The following is a 14815-nucleotide window of genomic DNA, read 5'->3' on the forward strand; positions in this document are numbered from 1 at the left end:
ATAGATAAGCCTCTCTTCCGTTGCCTCAGCTCTTTGCATCCCACCAGCACAGGCTCGAGAAAGGGAGACTTGCATTTATATAGCGCCTGTCACCGCTTCATGACATCCCAAAGCGCCTCACAGCCAATGAAGCACTTTGTTTCGGAGTGCGCTCACTGTTGCATTGTGGGAAATGCCAATTTGCGCACAGCAAGCTCCCACACACAGCGATGTGATCATGACCCGGATCGTCTGATGTGGGTCAACGGATAAATATTGGCCCCAGGACACCGGGGAGAACTCCCCCTGCTCTTCTTCCAATAGTGGCCCCGGGATCTTTTACATCCACCCGAGAGGGCAGACGGGGCCTCGGTTTAACGTCTCATCCGAAATACAGCCCCTCCGACAGTGCGACGCTCCCTCAGTACCGTCCCTCCGACAGTGCAGCGCTCCCTCAGTACCGCCCCTCCGACAGTGCGGTGCTCCCTCAGTACCGCCCCTCCGACAGTGCGGCGCTCCCTCAGTACCGCCCCTCCGATAGTGCGGCGCTCCCTCAGTACCGCCCCTCCGACAGTGCGGCGCTCCCTCAGTACCGACCCTCCGACAGTGCGGGGCTCCCTCAGTACCGCCCCTCCGACAGTGCGGCGCTCCCTCAGTACCGCCCCTCCGACAGTGCGGGGCTCCCTCAGTACCGCCCCTCCGACAGTGCGGCGCTCCCTCAGTACCGCCCCTCCGACAGCGCGGCGCTCCCTCAGTACAGCCCCTCCGACAGTGCGGCGCTCCCTCAGTACCGCCCCTCCGACAGTGCGGCGCTCCCTCAGTACCGCCCCTCCGACAGTGCGGCGCTCCCTCAGTACTGCCCCTCCCACAGTGCGGCGCTCCCTCAGTACAGCCCCTCCGACAGTGCGGCGCTCCCTCAATGCTGCCCCTCCGACAGTGCGGCGCTCCCTCAATGCTGCCCCTCCGACAGAGCGGGGCTCTGCCCACCTAACTTCATTGATATCTTACTTAGTGGCTATTTTTCACTCGGTTGATTCCGGGAGATGAGGGGGTTGACTTATGAGGAAAGGTTGAGCAGGTTGGGCCTCTACTCATTGGAGTTTCGAAGAATGAGAGGTGATCTTATCGAAACGTATCAGATTCCGAGGGGGGCTGGACAGGGTGGATGCAGAGAGGATGTTTCCCCCTCGTGGGGGGAATCTAGAACTAGGGGGCACATAGTCTCAGAATAAGGGGTCGCCCATTTAAGACGGAGATGAGGAGGAATTTCTTCTGGTGAATCTGTGGAATTCTCTGCCCCAGAGAGCTGTGGGGGGCTGGGTCACTGAATATATTTAAGGTGGAGACAGACAGATTGTTGAGCGATAAGGGAGTGAAGGGGCGGGCGGGGAAGTGGAGCTGAGTCCATGATCGGATCAGCCGCGATGGTATTAAATGGCGGAGCAGGCTCGAGGGGCCGAATGGCCGGCTCCTGCTCCGGTTTTACGGCCGGCATGAACACGACGGGCCCAATGGCGTCCTTCCGCGTGGTAAATTTCCGCGATTCTGCGCCGTAGACCAACGCTGTTCAACCGCCCCCCCCGCCCCGAGAACTTTTATTTTTTTGAGCTGTGGTTGTGTCTTCTACCCACAGGTCGGCAGGTTTATTCGCCTCACTTGCTGACGGGCCTGCAGTGGATGGAGAGCGGGCAGGCCGTCGGACACCCGTACAACGGGGCCTGGTCAACGGTCGGGGCCTACGGGAAGGCCTCGCTGCCCCTTTACCAGACGTCCTCGGCCTCCTCCGGCCTGGCCGCGCCGCACCACAGCCAGAACCTCTACGGCTTCACCGCCGGCGGCGCCGCGCCCGTGAAGGAGGCCAGCCCGGATGCCGGGGCGGCAGATCGCGAGCCGAAGGGCAGCCCCAAGTACTGCGAGGCCCTGAAGATGGAGCGCACCAGCCCGCTCAACCCCGGCCTGCTGACGCTGGGCGGCGAGGTCCAGCTGGCCGTGCCCGGCCACCCCTACGCCAACCCTCCGCCGGCCTACAACGGCGGCTACTACCCGTCGGCAGGCGGCTACCTGGGCGAGGGCTACTGCCCGCAAAGCAAGCACAAGCTGCCGCTCTCGCCATCCGGTAAGCACCGGGTTTAGCGACGCCGGGGCAGGGCGTGAGATACGGGCGGGTACGGTTGGTGCGGTACAGTGCCTGTGTTTCTTGTCGGCCGTGGCCCGGAGCGTGGCACATGAGCCAGGCAAACGCTCCCGGGGCGGTACCGAGGGAGCGCCGCACTGTCGGAGGGGCGGTACTGAGGGAGCGCCGCACTGCGCTGTCGGAGGGGCGGTACTGAGGGAGCGCCGCACTGTCGGAGGGGCGGTACCGAGGGAGTGCTGCACTGTCGGAGGGGCAGTACTGAGGGAGCCCCGCACTGTCGGAGGGGCAGTACTGAGGGAACGCCGCACTGTCGGAGGGGCAGTACCGAGGGAGAGCCGCACTGTCGGAGGGGCAGTACTGAGGGAGCCCCGCACTGTCGGAGGGGCAGTACTGAGGGAACGCCGCACTGTCGGAGGGGCAGTACTGAGGGAGCGCCGCACTGTCGGAGGGGCGGTACTGAGGGAGCGCCGCACTGCGCTGTCGGAGGGGCGGTACTGAGGGAGCGCCGCACTGTCGGAGGGGCGGTACCGAGGGAGTGCTGCACTGTCGGAGGGGCAGTACTGAGGGAGCCCCGCACTGTCGGAGGGGCAGTACTGAGGGAACGCCGCACTGTCGGAGGGGCAGTACCGAGGGAGAGCCGCACTGTCGGAGGGGCAGTACTGAGGGAGCCCCGCACTGTCGGAGGGGCAGTACTGAGGGAACGCCGCACTGTCGGAGGGGCAGTACCGAGGGAGAGCCGCACTGCGCTGTCGGAGGGACGGTACTGAGGGAGCGCCGCACTGCGCTGTCGGAGGGGCGGTACTGAGGGAGCGCCGCACTGCGCTGTCGGAGGGACGGTACTGAGGGAACCCCGCACTGCGCTGTCGGAGGGACGGTACTGAGGGAGCGCCGCACTGCACTGTCGGAGGGGCGGTACTGAGGGAGCGCCGCACTGCGCTGTCGGAGGGACGGTACTGAGGGAGCGCCGCACTGCGCTGTCGGAGGGGCAGTACTGAGGGAGCGCCGCACTGCGCTGTCGGAGGGGCGGTACTGAGGGAGCGCCGCACTGTCGGAGGGGCGGTACTGAGGGAGCGCCGCACTGTCGGAGGGGCAGTACCGAGGGAGCGCCGCACTGTCGGAGGGGCAGTACTGAGAGGCTGTGTTTCAGATTAGACATAAAAGATCCCATGGCACTATTTCGAAGAAGAGCAGGGGAGTTACTCCCGATGTCCTGGCCAGTGCTTATCACTTAATCAACATAAAAACAGATGATCTGGTCATTATCACGTTGCTGTTTGTGGGAGCTTGCTGTGCGCAAATCTGAAAGACGGAACCTCCGACAGTGCGGCGCTCCCTCAGTACCGCCCCTCCGACAGTGCGGCGCTCCCTCAGTACCGCCCCTCCGACAGTGTGGCGCTCCCTCAGTACCGCCCCTCCGACAGTGCGGCGCTCCCTCAGTACCGCCCCTCCGACAGTGCGGCACTCCCTCAGTACCGCCCCTCCGACAGTGCGGCACTCCCTCAGTACCGACCCTCCGACAGTGCGGCGCTCCCTCAGTACCGCCCCTCCGACAGTGCGGCGCTCCCTCAGTACCGCCCCTCCGACAGTGCGGCGCTCCCTCAGTACCGCCCCTCCGACAGTGCGGCACTCCCTCAGTACCGCCCCTCCGACAGTGCGGCACTCCCTCAGTACCGACCCTCCGACAGTGCGGCGCTCCCTCAGTACCGCCCCTCCGACAGTGCGGGGCTCCCTCAGTACCGCCCCTCCGACAGTGCGGCGCTCCCTCAGTACCGCCCCTCCGAATGTGCGGCGCTCCCTCAGTACCGCCCCTCCGACAGTGCGGCGCTCCCTCAGTACCGCCACTCCGACAGTGCGGCGCTCCCTCAGTACCGCCCCTCCGACAGTGCGGCGCTCGGACAGGACGCAGAGCTCGCGTCTCTGGAGAACGACCCGAACCCACCATCTCCCAGCTCAGCCGTGGCTGGTTAAAACCCACTCGTGTCCCTCCGAAATCCTCCCTCCCGGGGTTAGCAGGGGGTTGGGGCTGGGTGACAGGGTCCCTCCGACAGCGACTCACCAAATCCGGGTTTGTTTCCAGAGGCTCGGGAATGTGTGAACTGTGGAGCGACAGCTACTCCCCTCTGGCGGAGGGATGGGACGGGACACTACCTTTGCAACGCCTGTGGCCTCTACCACAAGATGAATGGCCAGAATCGACCCCTCATTCGGCCAAAGAAACGACTGGTGAGTCCAAACCGGTCCGTGCCGGCGTTTCTGCCCCACTCGAGCCTCCTCCCGTCTTTCCTCATCTAAATCTATCTCCATAACCCTCTATCCCTTTCTCCCCCGTGTGTTTATCCAGCTTCCCCCTTAAATGCATCGATACTATTCGCCTCAACCCCTCCCTGTGGCAGCGAGTTCCACATTCTCACCGCTCTCTGGGTAAAGAAGTTTCTCCTGAATTCCCCATTGGTTTCTGGGTGACGATCTTATATTGATGGCCTCCAGTTATGCTCTTCCCCACAAGTGCAAACACTCTCTCTGTATCCACTCCATCAAAACCTTTCATCATTTTAAAGACCTCTATTAGGTCACCCCTCAACCTTCTCTTTTCAAGAGACGAGACCCAGCCTCTTCATCCTTTCCTGATATGTATACCCTCGCATTTCTGGTATCATCCTTGTAAATCTTCTCTGCCCCCTCTCCAGTGCCTCTATATCCTTTATATAATATGGTGACCAGAACTGTGCACAGTGCTCCAAGTGTGGTCTAACCCAGGTATATGGAGACCAGAACTGTGCACGGTGCTCCAAGTGTGGTCTAACCCAGGTATATGGAGACCAGAACTGTGCACGGTGCTCCAAGTGTGGTCTAACCCAGGTATATGGGGACCAGAACTGTGCACAGTGCTCCAAGTGTGGTCTAACCAAGGTATATGGAGATCAGAACTGTGCACAGTGCTCCAAGTGTGGTCTAACCAAGGTATATGGAGATCAGAACTGTGCACAGTGCTCCAAGTGTGGTCTAACCAAGGTATATGGAGACCAGAACTGTGCACGGTGCTCCAACTGTGGTCTAACCCAGGTATATGGAGACCAGAACTGTGCACAGTGCTCCCAGTGTGGTCTAACCCAGGTATATGGAGACCAGAACTGTGCACAGTGCTCCCAGTGTGCTCTAACCCAGGTATATGGAGACCAGAACTGTGCACAGTGCTCCAAGTGTGGTCTAACCAAGGTATATGGAGATCAGAACTGTGCACGGTGCTCCAAGTGTGGTCTAACCCAGGTATATGGAGACCAGAACTGTGCACAGTGCTCTCAGTGTGGTCTAACCCAGGTATATGGAGACCAGAATAGTGCACGGTGCTCCAAGTGTGGTCTAACCCAGGTATATGGAGACCAGAACTGTGCACAGTGCTCCCAGTGTGGTCTAACCCAGGTATATGGAGACCAGAACTGTGCACAGTGCTCCCAGTGTGGTCTAACCCAGGTATATGGAGACCAGAACTGTGCACAGTGCTCCAAATGTGGTCTAACCCAGGTATATGGAGACCAGAACTGTGCACGGTGCTCCAAGTGTGGTCTAACCCAGGTATATGGAGACCAGAACTGTGCACAGTGCTCCCAGTGTGGTCTAACCCAGGTATATGGAGACCAGAACTGTGCACAGTGCTCCCAGTGTGGTCTAACCCAGGTATATGGAGACCAGAACTGTGCACAGTGCTCCAAGTGTGGTCTAACCCAGGTATATGGAGACCAGAGCTGTGCATGGTGCTCCAAGTGTGGTCTAACCCAGGTATATGGAGACCAGAACTGTGCACAGTGCTCCCAGTGTGGTCTAACCCAGGTATATGGAGACCAGAACTGTGCACAGTGCTCCAAGTGTGGTCTAACCAAGGTATATGGAGATCAGAACTGTGCACGGTGCTCCAAGTGTGGTCTAACCCAGGTATATGGAGACCAGAACTGTGCACAGTGCTCTCAGTGTGGTCTAACCCAGGTATATGGAGACCAGAATAGTGCACGGTGCTCCAAGTGTGGTCTAACCCAGGTATATGGAGACCAGAACTGTGCACAGTGCTCCCAGTGTGGTCTAACCCAGGTATATGGAGACCAGAACTGTGCACAGTGCTCCCAGTGTGGTCTAACCCAGGTATATGGAGACCAGAACTGTGCACAGTGCTCCAAGTGTGGTCTAACCCAGGTATATGGAGACCAGAACTGTGCACGGTGCTCCAAGTGTGGTCTAACCCAGGTATATGGAGACCAGAACTGTGCACAGTGCTCCCAGTGTGGTCTAACCCAGGTATATGGAGACCAGAACTGTGCACAGTGCTCCAAGTGTGGTCTAACCCAGGTATATGGAGACCAGAGCTGTGCATGGTGCTCCAAGTGTGGTCTAACCCAGGTATATGGAGACCAGAACTGTGCACAGTGCTCCCAGTGTGGTCTAACCCAGGTATATGGAGACCAGAACTGTGCACAGTGCTCCAAGTGTGGTCTAACCAAGGTATATGGAGATCAGAACTGTACACAGTGCTCCAAGTGTGGTCTAAGCCAGGTATATGGAGACCAGAACTGTGCACGGTGCTCCAAGTGTGGTCTAACCCAGGTATATGGAGACCAGAACTGTACACAGTGCTCCAAGTGTGGTCTAACCCAGGTATATGGAGACCAGAACTGTGCACGGTGCTCCAAGTGTGGTCTAACCCAGGTATATGGAGACCAGAACTGTGCACAGTGCTCCCAGTGTGGTCTAACCCAGGTATATGGAGACCAGAACTGTGCACAGTGCTCCCAGTGTGGTCTAACCCAGGTATATGGAGACCAGAACTGTGCACAGTGCTCCAAGTGTGGTCTAACCCAGGTATATGGAGACCAGAGCTGTGCATGGTGCTCCAAGTGTGGTCTAACCCAGGTATATGGAGACCAGAACTGTGCACAGTGCTCCCAGTGTGGTCTAACCCAGGTATATGGAGACCAGAACTGTGCACAGTGCTCCAAGTGTGGTCTAACCAAGGTATATGGAGATCAGAACTGTACACAGTGCTCCAAGTGTGGTCTAAGCCAGGTATATGGAGACCAGAACTGTGCACAGTGCTCCAAGTGTGGTCTAACCCAGGTATATGGAGACCAGAACTGTACACAGTGCTCCAAGTGTGGTCTAACCCAGGTATATGGAGACCAGAACTGTGCACGGTGCTCCAAGTGTGGTCTAACCAAGGTTTCTGGAGACCAGAACTGTGCACAGTGCTCCAAGTGTGGTCTAACCAAGGTTCGATGCAAGTTTAGCATAACTTCCCTACTTTTCAATTCTATACCTCGAGAAATAAACCCTAGTTCTTGGTTTGCTTTTTTGATGGCCTTCCAACCTGCGTCTCAACTTTTAGCCATTTGTGTATTTGTACTGCGAGATCCCTGTGTTCCTCTGCCCCACCCAGACTCGCACCCTGCAACTAATAAGCGACCTCTCTATTCTTTGATGGAGTATAATGTGGGAAAATGTGAGGTTATCCACTTTGGCAGAAATAATAGAAAAGCAAATTATAATTTAAATGGAGAAAGATTGCAAAGTGTTGCAGTACAGCGGGACCTGGGGGTACTTGTGCATGAAACACAAAAGGATAGTATGCAGGTACAGCAAGTGATCAGGAAGGCCAATGGAATCTTGGCCTTTATTGCAAAGGGGATGGAGTATAAAAGCAGGGAAGTCTTGCTACAGTTATACAGGGTATTGGTGAGGCCACACCTGGAGTACTGCGTGCAGTTTTGGTTTCCATATTTACGAAAGGATATACTTGCTTTGGAGGCAGTTCAGAGAAGGTTCACTCGGTTGATTCCGGGGATGAGGGGGTTGACTTATGAGGAAAGGTTGAGGAGGTTGGGCCTCTACTCATTGGAGTTCAGAAGAATGAGAGGTGATCTTATCGAAAGGTATAAGATTATGAGGGGGCTTGACAAGGTGGATGCAGAGAGGATGTTTCCACTGATGGGGGAGACTAGAACTAGGGGGCATGGTCTTAGAATAAGGGGCCGCCCATTTAAAACTGAGATGAGGAGAAATTTCTTCTCTCAGAGGGTTGTAAATCTGTGGAATTCGCTGCCTCAGAGAGCTGTGGAAGCCGGGACATTAAATATATTTAAGGTGGAGATAGACAGTTTCTTAACCGATAAGGGGATAAGGGGATAAGGGGGCGGGCAGGGAAGTGGAGCTGAGTCCATGATCGGATCAGCCATGATGGTATTAAATGGCGGAGCAGGCTCGAGGGGCCGAGTGGCCGACTCCTGCTCCTGTTTCTGATGTTTTTTTCAGCCTCTTGTTTTTTCTTTCTCCAACTCTTTCCTCGATTCAGATCGTGAGCAAGCGAGCGGGTACGCAGTGTGCCAACTGTCACACCAGCACCACCACATTGTGGAGACGTAACATTGGCGGAGATCCCGTCTGCAACGCCTGTGGGCTGTACTACAAACTACACAATGTAAGTGTGACCCCCCCCTCCCTCCCCACCCCCCATCCTCCTTCAATCACACCGACCATACGCACAACACAGAAACAGACAATCCATAAGAACATCAGAAATAGGAGCAGGAGTCGGCCATTCGGCCCCTCGAGCCTGCTCCGCCATTTAATACCATCATGGCTGATCCAATCATGGACTCAGCTCCACTTCCCCGCCCGCCCCCTTATCGGTTAAGAAACTGTCGATCTCTGTCTTAAATTTATTCAATGTCCCGGCTTCCACAGCTCTCTGAGGCAGCGAATTCCACAGATTTACGACCCTCTGAGAGAAGAAATTCCTCCTCATCTCAGTTTTAAATGGGCGGCCCCTTATTCTAAGACCATGCCCCCTAGTTCTAGTCTCCCCCATCAGTGGAAACATCCTCTCTGCATCCACCTTGTCGAGCCCCCCTCATAATCTTATACGTTTCGATAAGATCACCTCTCATTCTTCTGAACTCCAATGAGTAGAGGCCCAACCTCCTCAACCTTTCCTCATAAGTCAAACCCCCTCATCCCCGGAATCAACCGAGTGATAAGGGAATTCAGGGTTCCGGGGAGCGGGCGGGTAAGTGGAGCTGAGTCCACGGCCAGATCAGCCATGATCTTGTTGAATGGCGGAGCAGGCTCGAGGGGCTAGATGGTCTACTCCTGTTCCTAATTCTTATGTTCTTATGTATGAACCTTCTCTGAACTGCCTCCAAAGCAAGTATATCCTTTCGTAAATATGGAAACCAAAACTGCACGCAGTACTCCAGGTGTGGCCTCATCAATACCCTGTATAACTGTAGCAAGACTTCCCTGCTTTTATACTCCATCCCCTTTGCAATAAAGGCCAAGATACCATTGGCCTTCCTGATCACTTGCTGTACCTGCATACTAACATTTTGTGTTTCACCCCAACCGCACCGTGTTTATGCTTCACACCAGCCTCTTCATGTCCCCCCCCCCCCCCCCGCCCATCCCCACGCTGTAACGTATGCATCTGTGAGCTTGCTGTCAAACCTCCCTCGCGAGCCCTCCGGGGAAATCGCCCTCCGTGTCTTTCAGTTCTGAGCGAAGGGAGGGGTTTCCTGTACGGGCTGCTCCTGCACACTCTCCGCTTTGCCGTCCGCACACGCCACGGCGCTCCATCTTGCCGTCCGGAGGAGGGGTCCCCAAATGGAGTGCTCGCCACGCGGGAGTGCTCCTGTTAGCCATCGGGGACTTGGCCTGGAGGGTGTTGCACGGGGCAATCGGTTCTTAAGTCGGTTCGCGGGCTCCCGGGCCGCCGGCAGTTTCTGCGGTCTGGAGGAGTCCGTGTTCCACGTGTACGTTCAGTGTGGGAGGTTGCAGCCCCCGCTTCCGTTAATCGAAGGGGCTGTTCCTCAAATTCTGGCTGCACTTCAGTCCCACGCCCCTGAGCTTTGGGCACCCTGTGCGGAGGGGAGCGGGCAGGTCCGAGGGCCTCCTCGTAGGGCCTGCTCCTGGGCCCTGGCCAAGGGGGCCATCAGCCGGTCCGGGCAGCGGGCGGTCGAGGGGGCTCGTTCAGCCCCGACTGCCCGCCACTCTTCCGCGGTTACATCTGAGCCAGGGGTGTCCCTGGAGATGGAGCACGCGGTGTCCACCGGTACGCTCGCGGCCTTCCGCGAGAGGTGGGCGCCGGAGGGACTGGAGTGCATCATCGCCCCCCCCCCCGGAACAGAATTTTAATTTGATCTCAGTTCCCTGTCAATGTGTCATTTGGAACTTTGTGGGTTCCAGTGACAAAAGGGAGCACTTGATTAAAAATTGCAATTAAAAATAGTTGTAGAGCTGTTGAGTGGGAGTGGCTTAGCCAGTCACGTGGTGTCGCAAGCCTCAATCAAACCCCGGCCAGTTGGGTTCAGGGGATCCACGATGAGGTATGCAGTCGTGAGCTTAGTGGATGGACTGGGGAATGTGTGGTGTGACTGTTAAACCTTTGTTAATTAACCAACTAGTTGCGATGTGAGGCTAAGAATTCTTCAGCAAAGAACCCATGAACCAAATACATTGCACATCCCCTTCTATCCCATTCTCCCTCATGTGTTTATCGAGCTCCCCCTGAAATGCATCTCTGCTATTCGCCTCAACCCCTCCCTGTGATAGAAAAAGAACAGCTTGCTTTTCTGTCATGCCTTTCATGTCTTATAGGACGTCCCAAAGCACCTCAAGGCCAATGAAGACCTTATTTTGAAAAGCGGTCGTTGTTGTAATGTGGGAAACGCCAATTTGCGCACAGCAAGCTCCCACACACGGCGCTGTGATAATGACCCGGATCATCTGGTTTTTTTTATGCTGTTCACCGAGGGATAATTATTGGCCCCAGGACACCGGGAAGAACTGCCCTCTGCTCTTCAAAATAGTGGCCCATGGCATCGTTTACGTCCGCCCGAGAGGGCAGACGGCTCATAGAAACATAGAAAATAGGAGCAGGAGTAGGCCATTCGGCCCCTCGAGCCTGCACCATTCAATATGATCATGACTGATCCTCTATCCCAATACCATATTCCCGCTTTCTCCCCATACCCCTTGATGCCTTTTGTGTCTAGAAATCTATCTATCTCCCTCTTAAATATATTCAGTGACTTGGCCTTCACAGCCTTCTGTGGTAGAGAATTCCACAGGTTCACCACCCTCGGAGTGAAAACATTTCTCCTCATCTCGCTCCTAAATTTCCTACCCCGTATCCTGAGACTGTGACCCCTTGTTCTAGACTTCCCAGCCCCGGGGGAAACATCCTCCCCGCATCCAGTCTGTCCAACCCCGTCAGAATTTTATACCTTTCAATGAGATCCCCTCTCATTCTTCTAAACTCCAGTGAATACAGGCCCAGTCGACCCAATCTCTCCTCATACGGCAGTCCTGCCCATCCCAGGAATCAGTCTGGTGAACCTTCGCTGCACTCCCTCTATGGCAAATATATCCTTCCTTAGGTAAGGAGACCAAAACTGCTCACAATACTCCAGGTGTGGTCTCACCAAGGCCCTGTATAACTGGAGTAAGACATCCTTGCTCCTGTACTCAAACCCTCTTGCAATGAAGGCCAACATTTTAACATCTCATCCGAAAGTTAAAGCGAGTTGCACATTCTCACCACTCTCTGGGTGAAGAAGTTTCTCCTGAATTCCCCATTGTGTTTATCAGTGACTGTCTTATATTGATGGTCCCTTGTTCTGGTCCTCCCCACAAGTGGGAACATCTTCTCTACATCTACCCTATCGAACCCCCTTCATCTTTTTATATAATGTAAACCAGTTGTTGGTTTGAAGCTGTACCTGGTCTGATTGAAAACTTCACAATCGCTGTTGATGACCCTCCTCAAAATGAGCGCGTTGTCCCATCAAACACTCCCAGGGCAGGTACAGCATGGGGTTAGATACAGAGTGAAGCTCCCTCTACACTGTCCCATCAAACACTCCCAGGGCAGGTACAGCATGGGGTTAGATACAGAGTGAAGCTCCCTCTACACTGTCCCCATCAAACACTCCCAGGGCAGGTACAGGGGGTTAGATACAGAGTGAAGCTCCCTCTACACTGTCCCATCAAACACTCCCAGGGCAGGTACAGGGGGTTAGATACAGAGTGAAGCTCCCTCTACACTGTCCCATCAAACACTCCCAGGGCAGGTACAGCATGGGGTTAGATACAGAGTAAAGCTCCCTCTACACTGTCCCCATCAAACACTCCCAGGGCAGGTACAGCACGGGGTTAGATACAGAGTAAAGCTCCCTCTACACTGTCCCCATCAAACACTCCCAGGGCAGGTACAGGGGGTTAGATACAGAGTAAAGCTCCCTCTACACTGTCCTCATCAAACACTCCCAGGGCAGGTACAGGGGGTTAGATACAGAGTAAAGCTCCCTCTACACTGTCCCATCAAACACTCCCAGGGCAGGTACAGGGGGTTAGATACAGAGTAAAGCTCCCTCTACACTGTCCCATCAAACACTCCCAGGGCAGGTACAGGGGGTTAGATACAGAGTAAAGCTCCCTCTACACTGTCCCATCAAACACTCCCAGGGCAGGTACAGCATGGGGTTAGATACAGAGTGAAGCTCCCTCTACACTGTCCCCATCAAACACTCCCAGGGCAGGTACAGCATGGGGTTAGATACAGAGTGAAGCTCCCTCTACACTGTCCATCAAACACTCCCAGGACAAGTACAACATGGGGTTAGATACAGAGTAAAGCTCCCTCTACACTATCCCATCAAACACTCCCAGGGCAGGTACAGCATGGGGTTAGATACAGAGTGAAGCTCCCTCTACACTGTCCCATCAAACACTCCCAGGGCAGGTACAGAGGGTTAGATACAGAGTAAAGCTCCCTCTACACTGTCCCATCAAACACTCCCAGGGCAGGTACAGCACGGGTTAGATATAGAGTAAAGCTCCCTCTACACTGTTCCATCAAACACTCCCAGGGCAGGTACATGGGGTTAGATACAGAGTAAAGCTCCCTCTACACTGTCCATCAAACACTCCCAGGGCAGGTACAGCACGGGTTAGATACAGAGTATAGCTCCCTCTACACTGTCCCATCAAACACTCCCAGAGCAGGTACAGGGGGTTAGATACAGAGTAAAGCTCCCTCTACACTGTCCCATCATACACTCCCAGAGCAGGTACATGGGGTTAGATACAGAGTAAAGCTCCCTCTACACTGTCCCATCAAACACTCCCAGGGCAGGTACAGGGGGTTAGATACAGAGTAAAGCTCCTTCTACACTGTCCCATCAAACACTCCCAGGGCAGGTACAGGGGGTGAGATACAGAGTAAAGCTCCCTCTACACTGTCCCATCAAACACTCCCAGGGCAGGTACAGGGGGTTAGATACAGAGTAAAGTTCCCTCTACACTGTCCCATCAAACACTCCCAGGGCAGGTACAGGGGGTTAGATACAGAGTAAAGTTCCCTCTTCACTGTCCCATCAAACACTCCCAGGGCAGGTACAGCACGGGGTTAGATACAGAGTAAAGCTCCCTCTACACTGTCCCATCAAACACTCCCAGGGCAGGTACAGCACGGGGTTAGATACAGAGTAAAGCTCCCTCTACACTGTCCCATCAAACACTCCCAGGGCAGGTACAGGGGGTTAGATACAGAGTAAAGCTCCCTCTACACTGTCCATCAAACACTCCCGGGGCAGGTACAGCACGGGGTTAGATACAGAGTAAAGCTCCCTCCAGCGCTCCTCACTGAGATTTTGCCGTCCCTGCAGGTGAACAGGCCTCTGACGATGAAGAAAGACGGCATCCAGACCCGCAACAGGAAGGTGTCCAACAAGTCGAAGAAGGCCAAGAAGTCGCAGGAGCACTTCCGCGAGCTGGCCCAGGATGTGCCGGAGGAGGGGCCTGCCTTCCACCTCAACCCCGTCACCTTCCAGAGCCACATGACCTCGGCGGGCCACATGACGCCCTATGGCCACTCCGCCCACCTGATTGCCGCGCCCGCTGCCCTTCACCCTCCGTCTGCCTTGACCTACGTCCACCACACTGGCACCAGTATGGTGTCCGCCCTCAGCTAAGGCACCGCCCCCCACCCCCCCCAATCCTGCTAACGGTGGCGTGCCGCGCGGGATGGCGGGCGGTTTATCGCTGATGGCACCCCTTCCCGCGGCATCACGCGCACCGCACGCTCCCCCCTCCGCCGCTCGCCCCGATCACGGTATCGGCGGAACCGATACCTTCTTATCTGTGTGAAGTACACATCGGCGAGTTTCTCGACACCGCTGGCCTTGCCAAAGCTTTGCCTCTCAGAGCTGCCCGACCCAACCCTGATGGCCTGCCACAGTCGCCTCCGACCCTCGCCCAGTTGTCACGGAGGCCGACGGAGGAGGAACGAGCCCTGCCGACGGACTTTCCTGGCGGGGGAACGGAGAACAGGAACAAGCTTCCCCTTCTCGCTGCTCGCGCGGCGAAGAACCAAGCCTCTTGGCGGTTTGCGTTTAGTCGCCACGGGAGCCCAGTCCGCAGACGCCCCTCACCACCCCCACACGGTTCGCCTCCGCTAGTCGGAATAAAAACGGCCAGCGGGCCCATGACTTGCCTTCAGAGGATTGATCCTGAAAAGCAGCGTTGGCACACGGACAGGAGAAGACCATATGGTTCATCAAGGAAGAGAGTGTTTGAAGATCAGGCCCTCAAATCTGCCATGATGGCGGTGCAGGCTCGAAGGGCCAAAAGGCCTGCTCCTGCACCTATTTTCTATGTTTCTAT

The 14815-nt window shown here is 55.8% G+C and overlaps 1 protein-coding gene across 1 annotated transcript in view; it reads left to right on the top strand.

The window, feature by feature from the left end:
- LOC139240452 (GATA-binding factor 2-like) overlaps positions 1 to 14156 on the top strand; it is a 47888-nt gene extending 33732 nt beyond the window's left edge. The window contains exons 3-6 of the mRNA XM_070868985.1: positions 1613 to 2095; positions 4191 to 4336; positions 8448 to 8573; positions 13819 to 14156. Of these exons, the coding sequence (XP_070725086.1) occupies positions 1613 to 2095; positions 4191 to 4336; positions 8448 to 8573; positions 13819 to 14124 (1061 nt within the window). The 3' untranslated portion in view covers positions 14125 to 14156. The remainder of the gene's footprint in view (positions 1 to 1612; positions 2096 to 4190; positions 4337 to 8447; positions 8574 to 13818) is intronic.
- Positions 14157 to 14815: the final 659 nt, after the last annotated feature.

The sequence above is a fragment of the Pristiophorus japonicus genome, chromosome 32 (genome assembly GCF_044704955.1).
Source record: "Pristiophorus japonicus isolate sPriJap1 chromosome 32, sPriJap1.hap1, whole genome shotgun sequence".
Lineage (NCBI taxonomy): Eukaryota > Metazoa > Chordata > Chondrichthyes > Pristiophoridae > Pristiophorus > Pristiophorus japonicus.